Genomic DNA, 16,756 nt, shown 5'->3' with positions numbered 1-16,756 from the left:
AGCACGTGACCTAATTATCCTAGAGGTGTTAATTTTTTCGGATTCTTAATGTGCTCTTCATACTCTTTCTAACGATATATCACAAAAGTTTTTAAAATCATAATTGAAATTCGTACTTTTTTGATATTTGAGTGTTTTTTACAATATTTTTGTGTTTTTGAGCTTAGTGTATGTATATCTTTTGACCTATTTGATGTAGAAGTTTGAAATTTATAACACTACTAGACATTTTGAAAATGAATTAAATCATGACAAAAAAGTTCAGGTGGGCGTGGCACATCCGCGTTAAATTGCTAGTTGTTCAAATCTGGGGCAGGGGCATAACTTGCATAGTCTACATTTGTTCAATAAGGGACCTTGCACACAAATACCTCATCTCTTTGGCCAGTTTGTGTTTAAAGGACAGTTGTTTCAGATTTATAGTTCAAAAAAAGGAACGGGTTTTAGAATTTCCATATTTTCATTTTTTGACATTGACCTTTGATGACCTTAACGTTTGTAGGGTCAATGGTCATTAACCTTGGTTATCTATTTATACTTTCATATTTGATGTTGGGCGTAAGCTTCCGGTTTTGTAGTCGTATGCATTTTGAAAGTTTGATGAGTGATATCTCGTGACCTTGACCTTTGGTGACCTTGACCTTTACAGGGTCAAAGGTCATTGACCTTGGTTATCATTTGATAATTTGACATTTGACCTCCGACATGTACTTCCGGTTTTATAGCTGTCCGAAAAAAGCAAATTCGCAACTTTGGACTGCTGTAGCACGTGACATAATTAACTTAGAGGATTAATTTTTTCGGTTTCCTAATGTGCTTCTCACGCACCTTACATTAATATATAACAATCGTTTTTTTACAGCGAAATTGAAATTCGTCATTTTTTTCAAATTTGAGGGTTTTTTTTACAATATTTGTGTCTCTTTGAACTTGGTGTATGTATAACTATTGACCTATTTGATGTAGAACCTTGAAATTTGGAATACATCTAGACACTTTGAATATGAATTCACCTATGACAAATAAATTGATGTGGGCGTGGCACATCCGGGTTGAATTACTAAATGTTTACATTTTTGGGAAGGGGCATAACTTGCATAGAATACATTTGTTCAAAAAGGAACTTTGCACACAATTACATCATCCTTTTGGCCAGTAATATTTTCAATTTTTGACCTTGACCTTTGTTGACCTTGACCTTTGTAGGATCAAACGTCATTGGCATTGGCTATCTATTTATACTTTTATATTTGCTGTCCTATGTCAACTTCCGGTTTTATAGTCGTGTGCAATTAGAAATTTTGATGAGGGATATCTCTTGATCTTGACCTTTTTAGACCTTCTCCTTTACAAGATCAAAGGTCATTGACCTTGGCTATCTGCTGATACTTTCATTTGTGAGGTCTGACGTCTACTTCCGGTATTAGAATCTTCTAAAAAATAAAAAATTATCAACTTTAGACTTGTTCTTGCGCTTGACTTAATTATCGTCGATGGTTGATTTTTTCAGGGTCTTTAGCAAATTGCTACATTTGCAAAGTCCCATTTGTGCCACGAGTGGCTCTAGTGTCTATTTGAATTTAAAGCTTGTTACAAAATAAAATCAGGTTAAAATAGTGTAAATATTAAATTGTAAGATATATGATAATAATAGAAGTTTAAGGATATTGTTTATTCTTCAGATGAGACTGTCATCTGAGACTGTTTCTGCTCTGATAACTTTAATACCTGTAACAACAAAAGTAAACAATATACAATCTTTTTTTTTTGTATTTTCCTCAGGTCAGCTATGATTTTGTAAGAAAGTGTTTCTTTGTTTAACAGAATGCGAAATCAACACTAAAGTAGGAAGAAAATAAAAATATTAAATGAATTACTGTCTGTCTCTATAACATACTGCATAGTGTTGCTATTGTTTGTAGCTCAAAAGAAGGATGTTTCATTTCATTTCAGTATTATTGATTTATATTAAGTTTTCTGAGAAAAACTGTTTTCCCAGTTCTTACAGTATATCAACACAGTATAGTCAGTCAGTTAAGTTTGTAAATATACAGGATTAAAACTATATGTGTAATAAACTGACTTCTTACTAAAACTAGATATATCAAATACTAAATATTCAAAGAGCCAGATTATTTTAATGAGAAAGGAATCATAGCCACGCTTTACAATTTTTCTTTCTTTTTCTCTTAATGAAAACTGTAACGGATACTACAGTTTGTAATAGGTACTAATGAGATAGTAAATGATTAGTGTTATAAACTACTGTTATCATGTACAAACATCATTATATCTTCTATATTACCTATAACATAATTGTATGTCCAACAGTTGTGATGTAAGCTCTGTATGTAATAAAAATATCTCTTATCAATGATATTAAATATCTTCAAACTTAAAATACAATGAAATATATCTCTAGATTACTTATTAAACTAAGCAAAAAGACTGGTTAAAATAGTCATCTACTATATCTAACATCAATTTATTATATTTGATGGATATAGTTTTATTAGATTCAATTTAATACAAAACACTTACCTTTTGACCATGAATGAATTCTAGATAAATATATAATTATTTATAGCTTGTGAACAAAACATAAACCAGTTTCTGTACCTTTAGTTCAGAATCCCTTATCTCAAACTATTATAATACATATTGGTAGTGTGAAAATAAATAGTTCAAATTTACTGGATGTTAAAAATATCAATCATCTATTAACAAATAAAATGGTAATAAGAAAGTTTGCCTTCCATTTTGAAGTAATAGAATAAGGAGTTTTTTGGATGTATATGTAAAAGTTTCAAACTAGCTACAAGCAGGATCTGATCTTACTTCATGCGTCAATTTGAGAAAAATATTGTTAGTTTTTTGAAGCCAGTTTAAAAGTGTCAAATTATAGATACTTTATAAGTTCCAGTCTCGCATAAAAAAGGATAGAAATAATAGATCTGAGGTACCAGGACTCTGGACATCTAGATTGGAGAGCAAGACCCCAACTACCCCAACCAAACTCTAAAATATCAAATTGTCTTAACTTGTGTAATGATCCAATATTTCTTCAATAATTAATTATCTTATTCACCAAAGTTAAATAATTTAGTAAATATGGGCATGAGTTAGGACAGGCTGTTTTAGACATATTGATAAATTAAGTAATCTTAAACTGATAATTAATATTCAATTAATGGCAAAGATTACCTTAACAACTGAATTGCATAAAGTATGTTAGTTTTTTTTCTCTAAAACTTTGGTTGTGATATAACACAAGGGTTAGCTAGTATTTAGTTCAAATACATCAGAGTCCTGCTATTTTGAAGTAGATGTTCAAAAATCAAATGGCACAAATTACTTCTAAATCTTTGAAAGTCTCCTCAATTTGTGTTTGTATTTTTTTTTCTCATTTAGATTAACTGGCTTAAATTGTACTTGTTGTCAGATGAGCTAGAGAGAAAATTACTCTATCTTTTCATTTATTGTTCGTTTTCTCTCTGAATACCGGCCATATCTAATGGAAACTGGTAAATCAATAAGGTAGACTTAACCAATATTTCCACCTTCTTTATTTCAGACGATTTTACGTCAATAATATCATGCAAAGCTTGAAGAGAAGGTTAAGTTTTCGGAAAAAGAAAGATCATGTACCAGAATGCTCTAAACCTCATCAATGGCAGGAAGACGAGAAAAAAGTTCGAGAAGGAACTTGTAGTTTTCAAGTGAGGGTAAGTAGACTAAGTAGTGTTATAAACTTTAATCTTGAACTATCAAGATCTATTTCAATTCAAATTTAGAATTAAAATTGAATATCAGTGAACAGTGGGTAGTCCAGACTGTATGCATTATTGATTGTATGAGTTGCAGACATAGACATCCAAAAATTTCTTAGAAGACTATTAAGTTAATATGTATATTTTGTGAATTTTTGTCAAATTGAGACTTGAAAATATCTACAACAAGTGGCTCATATCCTCTGTAATAATCAGACTGAATTTAAATCTAAAGAATACCATGTCAGTGGACTTGAATAAATCAATATTCTACAATATTGAAGCTAAATGATAGAAATAGATGTGTATTAAATAGCTATGTAACTGTAGAAATAGAAATAAGTTAAGGTTAAAATAACACAATCAGGATCAGTAAAGAAATGAAAACTGTTGCTATGTGACCAAGTTATTTTCATTTCGGTTTATGCAGCTTCATTTGTTAATACAATTGTATGTTTGAATTACAGAATTTGTCCTTATTCCAATTATAGATTTTGTCCCCTTTCAAAAATACTTTGAAAAGTGTCAAATTATAGATACTTTATAAGTTCCAGTCTCGCATATAAAAGGATAGAAATAATAGATCTGAGGTACCAGGACTCTGGACATCTAGATTGGAGAGCAAGACTCCAACTACCCCGACCAAACTCTAAAATATCAAATTGTCTAAACTTGTGTAATGATCCAATATTTCTTCAATAATTAATTATCTTATTCACCAAAGTTAAATAATTTAGTAAATATGGGCATGAGTTAGGACAGGCTGTTTTAGACACATTGATAAATTAAGTAATCTTAAACTGATAATTAATATTCAATTAATGGCAAAGATTACCTTAACAACTGAATTGCATAAAGTATCAAGCAAAGAGAAGTATTTATCAATAGCTAGGTTTGAAATAATTTAATATAGGAAGTCAGAGTTTTAAACTATAAGTCAAGTAACCTACTAGGTAGTGATTAAGATATAGTAATAATGATGTAAACAGTTACTAACTGTAGGTTAAGTGATTACTTACTCCTCCTGGCAGCTAGGTAAGGGAGAATATGTTTTTTATATATTGCCTGACTTACTCCAGGTTTGCGTGTTAAACCATCTCACATCATTGATTACACATCAATCAAGTTCAGATCATTATCATTAAGTCAGCTTAATTCAATCTTCTTAACTACTCTAGTCAAATGATTAACACCTTCTATATTAATGTTACTACTGTTTTTTTGGGGTTTTTCACTTTGATCAGTTTGAAGATGGTATAAAGTAAGAATTGATCTTGTATGATTTATGTCTTCCCTTACCAGAGATAAAATCAAGATTAAATCAAGTCTGTTCTTTTTCTCTATTAGACTATTTAGCAGATAAAATAAGATGCTAGACACATAAATTCCTTCAAATTTAGTTCCTGGCATTCTGATTCAAAGACAGCTCTACAAATTAGATTCGAAAAGATCTTGAGAAGATTTCCTAACACAGGGTTAAAATAAACTTTTACCATCTACAGGTTATCTTCGTTTTTGTTCATATTTTACTTTGTATCGAGGACACTGATAGCATGGATATCCACTTATCCAATTTGCAGTAAGATGTCTGTGCTTCTTGAATTCCACTATAATAATTCATATCTCATCTCAGAACAATTTAAATAATGATGTTGACATCATAGAATGCTTTGTTTTAAGTGAAATTGTAGGATCCACAAACATCTAACTGAAACTAGAAATGGTGCATATCTGTTCTATAAGTGTCTGATACATAAAAGATTTATGTTGTTGTTTTTACAACCAATTTCATCTAAAGATAGTGTATTGACTTTTGTCATTTCCTCAAACTATTTCAAATTAATTTGAAAGGAAAATTTCTTTGAAAAAATAAATTACTCAAATAACCTCAGAAATCAGTAGATGATGAATGAAATTTAGCGAGAAAACAAATTATTGCTTGAAAAAAATGTTTTTTTCACTTAGTACACACTTTCATTGATTATGGTTCCAAAGCAATTCAAATTTCTGTGTGTTTGAAGTGGTGAGTAAGTTTGTAATGAGTGAAGTTTGCTGGAGAATTGAAGATGAAAGAGAATATGTTAGAAATGATTGTTGACATGAACTAGACTATATTACTTATATAAGCTTTAATGTCAGACTGGGATATTGATTGATGTCAAATCAAATACAATCAAATTCTGGTCTAATCATTGATTTATTCAACACTAGCAATATTAGTGGTCTAGGTTCTTGTCTTTTTGAACTACTGTGTAAGTGTTATTGACAAGTCAAGTGAAAATATGAGAGGAATGTGGGTAAAAATCATTATCTATTGAATAATATATGTTTTGTTAGTGTGTGGTTAATGTAAAATCAATTGCAGTGTGTAACATTTCATTTTATCCTTCATTTATGTCTTAGACTATGATTTGAGGTCATGTTTGAAAATTTGTTTTAAAGGCTTAATGCATTTGTTTAATGTTTGGTCCAATAAACTGATGTCCTTGATTGTAATAGCCCTAGTGCCACATAATTTGATGTGATAAATAAGTAGTTAAGAAAATGATAAAAATCAGCAATCCCCAGAGCATCATATAAATAAACATATTTAAATTGATTTGATAAATTCTGATCCAATCACTTAATTGATCAAATTTAATGAAGATGATATTGACTTTGCTGGACAAAGAACTCCCTAATAAACTTGACATCTCTAATTTTATTATTTTTATATTACAGTATTTAGGATGTATAGAAGTTTTCGATTCTCGAGGGATGCAAGTTTGTGAAGAAGCAGTCAAAGCACTCAAAAATGTAAGTCTAGAGGCAATTTTTATCCTTTAAATTTAAATGGTGTAGATACTTCCAGAAACTGGAACTGCTTTTCAGAACATTATGCTGGGTCACAGGATTTTTGTATGACAAAATGCATAACAGAAGCCTCCTACAGTATTTGTATATTTCATGATAAATATTTCATTAATTATATAATTAGTAGTAGTGTAAGTAGTTTATACAATAATTATCACAAAAAATCACAAGTGTTTTAAATGATTGTTTCATAAAACTTGATGTCAAATTCAGAGTGACTATCAACTTAATTTTGAGGTTATGCTATTATTAGTATTAATAATTAGATTATTTCAAATTTTATCCTTAAAAGGCTATTGAAGAACTAAAAATTTCAGAAAGTGTTATTAAAAGTAAAAAATGCACATTCTTGAGACAACTTTAGAATTATCCCTCCATAAGAAAAAAAATTGAAATTTTAGAAAATTATTCTAAATGTCAAGAGGGTAAATGTTAATATAAGAAATAAGAAAATGACTCTCAAATGTCAAGTTGAGTCAAATTGACTAGTCTTAGAATTCACTTATTTCACCATAAAAAAGAGTCTAAGACAGAAAACCTTACAAGGTTTGAGTTGTATAGAAAGTCAAATGTTCCTGTGTTGTTTTTGTATTATATTTGAAATGAATTTAAGAGGTTATTTGACAATCAACTACACACAAACATAATTATATATATATAAGTGAAAGAAAATGTTATTTATAAAATTGTGATGTGCCATCATTCCATATTTTAATTGAATGATATGATTTAACTACCAAATATTCAATTGTTATCTAGTGTAGTAATTAATTGGTTGGTGTGAATAGTTACTAATAGATCATATAGCCTAAAGTCATACAGGATATCTTTCATTTCATTTAATTATCAACAATTAACATTCCATACAGATCAAATTACTTTCATTCATTGTGTTGTTTTATTTTCACTACACTATCATTTATATACACTTCATTATCATACTAACTGTGTGAATATCATACCCAGTTTGAATATCATACTCTTTGTTTGAGTATCATGCATACTATTTGAATATCATACATACTATTTGAATATCATATTCTTTGTTGGAGTATCATGCAAATTTTTTTTTGAATATCAAGCACATTGTTTGAATATCATACACACTGTGTAGGTACACTGTTTCATTGAATATCATGCTTACTGTTTGAATATCATACTTACTGTTTGAATATCATACTTTCATACTGAATATCAAAGTCACTGTTTAAATATCATACTAACGGTTTGGATATCATACTTACTGTTTGGATATCACACTCAGTGTTTGAATATCATACTCAGTGTTTGAATATCATACTCATTGTTTGAATATCATACTCAGTGTTTGAATATGATATCATACTCATTGTTTGAATATCATACAAACTGTGTGAACATCATACTCAGTATTTGAATATTATACTCACTATTTAAAAACTGAACATTAGGCTCGCATACTGAATATTAGGCTCGCATACTGAATATCATCCTGACACGAATATCATACTTGCATGTTGAATAGCATAGTTGTCTATGGAATATTTTACACTTAGTTTGGATATAAGTTTATAATTTGAAGTGACTAAAAGCAATTACAAAGTTAAGAAACAGAAGAAAAAAAAACTGGTTAAAGTTTTCATTAAAAAAATCATTTAAAATGTAATTAAACAGTTGAGTAAAATAGTGCATTTTAAACTGTGAGATTCTAAGTACTCCATCCTTCTATATTAAGAATTTATGGATGGTAAAGTGAGTATTTTGGAAAGAAATTGCAGGAGATAATTTAATCAGAATAGAATCAGAATGAAAAGTGTTTTGAAATAAAATTGATATTGAGTTGTTGTCAATGAAAGTTGTAGGAAGGATTGAAGTAGGGCTATATTTAGATATAATCAATGTTTTTATGGTTGTAGTAAATGATCTAAGAGCAGTATAATTTATCATTATACATTCTGATCAGTCAACAGATATCAATAATATCATTGAAGATATTTACTAAGAATTTTCTACCACATTTTATCAGATAATTTGTCTTACATACTGACTGTTATTATGTCATGTTACAGCAATGAAAATATATATTCTTTAAAACAAATACACTGGTTTATATCTGATATATGATCTGTATCTGAAGTTACCCAAGAAATAAAAGAGCTTCAATGAAATTTCCAAGTCAAGCAGTTCTAGAAATTAGGGTTTAGGTGATTCTCAAAAGAAAATTAATAATCTTTCTAGTTTCTGGTTTGATGACATAAAAGGAAAGATAAAAGAGCATCATAAAAACCATTGAATTCATTCATTAATCTTTAAGATAGGTTCCCATATTTTCATTTATGAAAATGAAAATGCTAATACTTATATGAATAGAAAGTGTTCTAATGACTAGAAAAAAAAACAGTTTGTCTCACATGTCCATGATTAATTCATAATGAGCTAAATTAGAAGAGAAAGGTCAAAAAGTCTTTTGTTGTTTATCCAGACTGTTCATACATGGACATTTCTGATTAGTTAAAACTTTTATTTATATGCAATAAGAAGATAATTACATGATTAAGATATGATAATTCATTAGAAACACCAATTAATCAAATAGTTTGCTTAATTTGACACTAAAAGATAAGGAAACCCATCTTTAACCATTGATAAAAAATTAAAATTGAATGTAACAGATGAGAGAACAAACTTTAGAGTTAAGGGAAGTGGCTAATTCCTTTCAACTATAATTTTTATTAAATAATTACTCAGAAGTGAAATCTCTACATGACATTCCTTAACAAAATTTTCCTGGCATCTTAGCTTATACATGTGTATTGTATTTTTTATTTTACAGCAAGCTAAAGGTAAAGTACAGAGAGCTGTGTTATATGTATCTGGTGATGCTTTACGAGTTGTAGATGAAATCAGTAAGGTATGTTGTCTATTTTATTTTTTATCAGACTATTTCATTCTGACAAGCACAGTTCCAACTATCTGTATCACCTTTTAGAAAGAAAACAAACTTCTGGTCCATTTACAAGTAAAGTTCTCAACTGATAAAAACAATCTTTTAACCCCTAATATTAACACTGTAATAATAATTATAATTGTATATCACATTAAATTCCTTGAAAGATGAGACACAGTTGAATTTTATGATAGTTTTTTTTTATTTTTCCAGAGCATGATAGTAGATCAGACAATAGAAAAAGTATCATTCTGTGCCCCAGACAGAAACCATGAAAAAGGTTTTGCCTATATTTGTCGAGATGGTACTACAAGGAGATGGATGTGTCACGGCTTTATGGCCGTTAAAGAGTCCGTAAGTGTCAGTATTATTTTTATATTTTGATTCTGTGTTCTATCTACCAATTCTACCAACCATAACTGAGGACTCTACTCTCAACTTGTGTTTGTCGACAGAAAGGGAGGTAACTTATTTGTAATTAATGAATTTTAGAGTTTTTTCCACTTTATTTTTTTCGTATTGTTATTTTTTGGTTCAAGTTTTTTTGTTTTTTTTTTCTACATTATTAGAGTTTACCTGAATTTTATTTTTAGATTTTGAAACTTTTCACATTTTTTGGTTGCTTTTTTGTGTGATAAGAATATATTGCACTGAGATACAAGAGTTAAAGTGAACTTTGTATAAGATATAAATGTTTTATTTATCAAATTTATCGTCTTTTTTTCAAAATTTTGCTTGAAAATTTGCATGATGTCAAGTCAACATGACAAGATTTTTCTTTAGATTGAGGTGATTTGATTTGGGTCGTGATTTCTAAAAGACCTAGTCAATCTTTAATATAAAATATATATCAACGTCAAAAGTCCTACTTCACTTTTTTCACAGCCAAACACAAGATGCCAGTTGGGTTTTCAATATGGTTTATGTCTATCTTTCTTTCCACATAGCAGCTCAATCCCTGTAGATAAAAATCCTGCACTGATATAGGGCCTACCCTTATTTCATAGCTTTTATCTGTCTTCTTAGTATCCACACCTTTTAAAAGTAGGGTTTAAATCTTATGTAGGCTTAGCTTTTGGCTTATTAGATTATATTCCATATTTTCTTTAATGATCACCAAATCAAAAGCTTTCTTTTGAATTCTTGGAAGATCAATATTTATATTTTCCTTGAAATCTTGGTGAAAAGAATAGAAATTGATTACAGATGAATTTGAACATGTTATAGAAGTAAACCAATATGACCTCAAATCCTTAATGAAAAGTGTCATGCTGAGAAAAAGTCAATTATAATGAAAAATATGATAGTATTAGCGACTGTTTCACACCATCATATCAAATGAGAGTTATGATTTGACATAGCAGACAAGATTTAATGGTCAATCTGAACTGGAGAAAATGGTATTCAACTGATACTTCTCCTAAAAACAACAGATTGAGTTAATCTAAAAAGACTTTATATAATCAATATAAAATTTTATGTATTATTGATTGATCTGTTTTATAAAGAAAAGTTCTATACTTCATTGATATATTGTATATACAAATTTACATAAATAACACTGGATAGGCAAATAAATTATTTCATTTCAAGGTGTAGTATGTTTATGACATGACATTTAGTTTGAAAAATGGGGAAAAGTTATTGTCTATATAACTCTTAAGTATTTCATGTCAAATAGTATGCACATCTTTTTTGAATAGTTGAATAAGACAAGTAAATACATGTATCAAATACTGTTAAGGCCAGACCAATGTATTTTCTAGTATTACGGATCCTTCTTCCTCAATTTTCTAGAAATCAGTTTTGAAAAAAACTTCCTTCGTCCCCCGATGATAAAAGAAATTATTATTTAGTATATTTAATAGAATATATGATTTTTGATTCAATCAATATTGAGAGAGAAGGAGAATCCAGGTAATTTCTGGCTTTTGTAACGTTTTTAGTTTTCTCTCCGCTTACATTAATTTTTTTTCCCTCTTGTCATGACAGATTTTCATGCACAAATCCTTAAAACAAAAAGATAAATTGGTCTGACCTAATGATGATTTATTCAGTATATAGCAACTGTATAAACTGGGAATAATTGGCTATCTAGGTAGCAAACATTAAGCCATTAACCAAGTAGGATTTTCTTCATAAGATATAATAATATTCATAAGAGGTTTATACTGAAAAGAATATACATAGTGTGTGACAAGAATAGAAATTATAATACATGTTACAATATGAATAATGTGGCAGTACCCAGGTTATTGTATTATAATATACAGGTCAACTAGCCCAGACATTCTATTCACTACCGTAAAAAACACTGAACCTGTGATGAATAGATCTTTTGAGAATAATTAAAGTTGAATTCATCTTCCTTTTATCCCTTGTTCTTCCTTTTCTTTCCTTAAAGTGACTTTATCTTGGGATTTTATCTTTGATTATCAGTTAAATATTATCAAGCCATGCTGTTATCATAAACTTCTTATTGAAAAAATTCAAAAGTCAAGTTGGAAAGTTTTTCAAAAATGTTAAGCGCTTATTTTCACTGAAATAAGATACATAAATTGATTCTAATAGAGTTTTGGCATTATTTTCGATGTATCTATTGATAGGGGGAAAGATTGAGTCATGCTGTTGGTTGTGCATTTGCTGTCTGCCTTGAGAAAAAACAGAAAAGAGATAAAGAGACTGGTGTAACAGTAACATTTAGTGAAGACCGTACTAGTTTTACACGTACAGGATCATTTCGTCAAACGTCTATGACTGAAAGACTGGCTGATCCCCAGAGTGCAATATTAGCAGGTATGTATTTTGCAAGACGTGTATTTAATGTAAGTGTTAACACAATGTGTATTTAACATAACCTGTATTTAACACCAGGTGCATTTAACATAACTTGTATTTAACACCATGTGTATTTAACACAATGTCTATTTACAGGTATTTGGCATAATAGGTACTTAACACATGTATTTAACACAATATGTACAAACACAAAGTGTATTTAACATAACATATATTTAACACAATGTGTATTACTATTTACACTGAAGGAAAAAGCTGGCTTTAAGCAAGCTGTCGTGTGTATCCACTGGGCAAATAGCCTAACCGTTACGGTTCGGGAACCGATAACCTCTATTTTCACATTCGGCAATTTATCGGGGGGCCAACTGAAAGCTCGTTTAAAGCCGGTTATCTCATAATTATCTCATAAAGCCAGCTTTATTGCGTTTATCTCGCAATAAGGGGCATACTGGTCTTTCCGGTCTATTGCATTTCTTACTGATCTAAACAGTAGTCTTGTACATCATGAGTCGTCAATAATGTGTGACTTTGTGATCATCATTGATAAGTCATTCAGGAACCAGTTAAATTTGTTAAACAACACATTCGGTAATAAAGCTGGCTCTACGCTAGCTTAAAGCTAGCTTTACTTTACAATTCTCAGTGGAAATAGGGTTAGAAGGTACTTAACACATGTATTTAACACAATGTGTATGTATCATAAATGGTATTTAGCATAATAGGTACTTAACACAATATGTATTTAACATAACGTATTAAACATAACATCCATTTACATTCAAGTATTTGTTACTGAAATTGTTTTCTTGTGTTCCCAGAAAACACTTACTAGGGTCAGTCAGTTAGTTATTGTTCTTTTTATAACAAAGTAATTGAATGCTGAAGTATACTGTTATCATTAGACCATCTATTGATTTTCTACAACAATTGGTAGTAAATAATATAGCATAAAATGTTTATTTTATAATTATATCTCCATAGCAACCTTCATTCTATTTTTTATGTCGTCAAGTGTTAAGTTGGTACAAAATGTCAATAATATTATATTCTTGTGTCTAAAAATATAGTTCCATGTCTTGTGTAATTAATTTTAGTCAATATAAAAAGTATAATAGTTATCCTTAGCTACTGTTCTTGTAAAGGTGATCAGAAATTTCCCAACACAATAATTTCTCTTTGTATGCATTGAAGAGATATAAAAGACTTATTTCATTTCAATTTGACATCAATGTCTGTATTAGTATGTTTTAATAATTGGCATAGTTGAGAAGGAACAGCAAGCTATAAACTGGTCTGATAAAATGAAAAGAAGATAAAAATAACTAAGGAAAGAGGATAAGAGGATTGATTCTATTGATTTGGTAGAGAACATGTTTATCAAACATGGTGTCTATCTGTCAGTTGGCTGGTTGATACATTTACCTCTCAACTAGTCCGCTATTGACTTTTACTCCCTCTATTTATATCATTTGATATGTATCCCTTATGACACAAAGATTCTTATTAAAAAAATAATTGATTTGTTTTCAGGTGTGTCATTTAGGGGGTTGATTTGAAACTTGAATATATCTAAATAGTCTTCAGAAGTATTAGAAATTTACGAAAATAGCGTAATTCCTTCAAAAATATCACAAATTAGGAATATCTTTTCCTATTTCTATAGATTTCTTTTCTAATTATGGCATTTGTGTTAAGTAATAAATTAAAGTATAACGAGTAAGGTACCATTTGAAAGTAAATTTCTATCTTTCAGAACCAGTGCCAGTTAGGAGAGTTGATAATCCTTTTGCTGTTCAGAGACCTCATGCTACACCAGAACTTTTCAATAGACAAGGTTCTTTTAGAGGCTTTGAAAAGTTACAAGAAGCTTCATCCCCATTTAAAAGGACACTTTCATTACGTTATTCTGATCTCCCATCAACCCTTCAACGACAGAATGCGATATTAGAATCACCTAGTGCTAATGGTGGTAAGTAAATGATAAATCATATGGTCACAGAAGGTTTTAACACACTGTAAAACCAATCAAAATTTAGCTGTTAAACAGGATTTCCTTGTAAGGACACCAATAGGACGATAATATGAAATATCAGCACATGCCAGTTTAAATTCACACAAAGCTGAAGAAAAGTTTAATGTTTGATTATCATGTATAAAAAAGATTTCTCTTCTAATGACTTGCTTAAATGCCAGAAGAAATCATAAATGAATTGTACACAATTGATAAGGTTAAAATGAAAGAACAATTATGGTCTCTTAGATTCTTACACAATTTTCCTATTGATATGACTTGTCACTGCACAAATTATATTTTAGTGTCGCCATATTGCCTTTCTTGCTAAGCCTAACTTAATATCAACAACTTCTAGGATGATTATGGAATGGTTATGAGGATGAATCGATTATATTTTAGATATGGGTGTCGCCATATTATTTTTCTTGCTAAGCCTAAGTTGTTGTCATAACATTATTCTATGTAAATATATGTATAAAGAATGATTTTAACTATGAAATTGTTAATATATTATTTTAGCTGTAGGAGGAACGATACATGAGGTTTCACCAGAACATGACGACTCTATAGCTCAAATGTGTCAACAATTAACTCAAGGTTTATCTGCATTAACTACTGATGAAACATTTAACAATGCCCCAGTTCAACGTGGTATACAACATCATGGTCTGGCTTTACATCATCAACATTCAGCTCCTTCATTCCAACCACCCCAATCTACCACCAATACTGCTTTACCTAGACAAAATACCTTACCTTCTAGTTGTAAGTATATAGTTACATACTTTAATTTAAAATTCATTTACGTCTTGAATAATTTGAGATATGATCATTTCAAAACAATATTGTCTGCATGTTGATGTTTTCTTACATGATCCGGTTGTCAAGCATGTCTCTGTCTTCCCCTGTGATTTTCAATGTCCACATTCTAGTTTATCATAAGGGTGTACAGAGTTATTGTCCTTAATTTACAGTACGTGTCATTTATCATATTAATATATCATAGACAACAGTTTCAATATACTGATAATAAACCAAAGCTAGTGTTCAATGATTTTGATTAAGACCGAAGAATCCTTTCAAGAATTTTCAACCAAACATTCTTAAATGGGTCATATTTCAGCAGTTTTTCCAACAAAGGTTCTCAAATCCTCCTCATTTCAAATGTTGAATTCTCATTTCAGCATTGTTGTCACAACATGCCCCAGCTACAAATCCATGGGCTCAATCATCTTCTAATGGAACCAAGCAAAATTTATTGTGGAACAAACCTACATCTCCGACAAATCCTTTTGTATCAACACAACCTCCTACAGGAGCCACTTCGAGTGTTAATGGTGTGCCTTTTACAGGGGACCAGTTCCCTAGACCTCCACCAGCTCACCAACGTTCGAATGCCTTCCAAAATTTACGCAGTCATTCCATAGACACTGGAGAACTGTCAGGTTCTGGGTGGAGTCATGCTCAAAGAAATAAACAACAACCCACTCTACTAGAATTGTCTCACCAGAGAAGTTTTCAAGAAAATGGCACTGATTCAAGTAATTGGGCAGCTTCAGCAGTATCTACCACAAGTCCTACTCATTCTAAAACTGGTGTAGATCCATTTGATGTGGCGTGGGCTGCCAAATCAGTTAATAAAAACATTGCTAGTAATCCTTATGGTGGCAAAACTGTGAAAAAATTTGAAGTTCAGTTATAGTTCAGACTAGCATTTTATACTGTGACTGTGTAAATCAGATTTAAAAAAAGATCTCTAATTCCTTCATGGAAAAAAGAAGGAAGGAATAAATTACACATCAGTTGATCAATTTTACCTTAGTGGGTTAAAACATAGTGTGGTTTGAAGGGTATTTTAATGATATTAAAAGAACAAAATGTGATTTGTGATCACGTGGATCAACAGTGTAAATTGTTAAACCATCCGATAACTAGTGATAGTTCCTGTATTATGAAAGGAGATTTTATAAATAATATTATGTATGATATTAAATCAATACCAATACTATCATAGATGTAAATATATATATGGTATAAATAATAAGATATATTCACCATAGTTTACATCCGTACCATTATAAAGCTGACTTCCAACTAATCCTAGTGATGACTAGTACCAATGCAATGGTTACACATTGTGTATAGCCTTTGTCTTTTATTTTCAAGGCTGATAACAGAGAACACATCAGGCCAGGTTATTGAGAAAGCAATGAACAGCTACTAGATACATTTGCTCATGTAGTTGGAATTCGACTTGAAACAAATGATATGTACATATTTGTATAGCACCAAATTTTTATAGATTCTTATTTAGGGTATTATCATTGTATGTCATAGTCCTGAAATTGTTTCGATAACATGATTTTTATTTTGAAGTAAATTCAGTATTGTGAA

General features: G+C 30.1%; 1 protein-coding gene across 1 annotated transcript; it reads left to right on the top strand.

The window, feature by feature from the left end:
• Positions 1-3,614: 3,614 nt before the first annotated feature.
• LOTGIDRAFT_92735 (hypothetical protein) lies at positions 3,615-14,988 on the top strand (the record flags this gene model as incomplete). Its single annotated transcript, XM_009060978.1, has 7 exons — positions 3,615-3,725; positions 6,492-6,566; positions 9,436-9,513; positions 9,763-9,903; positions 12,156-12,363; positions 14,114-14,317; positions 14,888-14,988. Coding segments are annotated over 7 exons (918 nt in total), but the record flags the coding sequence as incomplete, so codon positions are not given.
• Between the last annotated feature and the right edge of the window lie 1,768 nt (positions 14,989-16,756).

Source organism: Lottia gigantea (genome assembly GCF_000327385.1).
Source record: "Lottia gigantea unplaced genomic scaffold LOTGIsca_45, whole genome shotgun sequence".
In the NCBI taxonomy this organism is placed as follows: domain Eukaryota; kingdom Metazoa; phylum Mollusca; class Gastropoda; family Lottiidae; genus Lottia; species Lottia gigantea.
The sequence above is the reverse complement of the archived record's forward strand: the minus strand, read 5'-3'. Positions and strand labels throughout refer to the sequence as shown.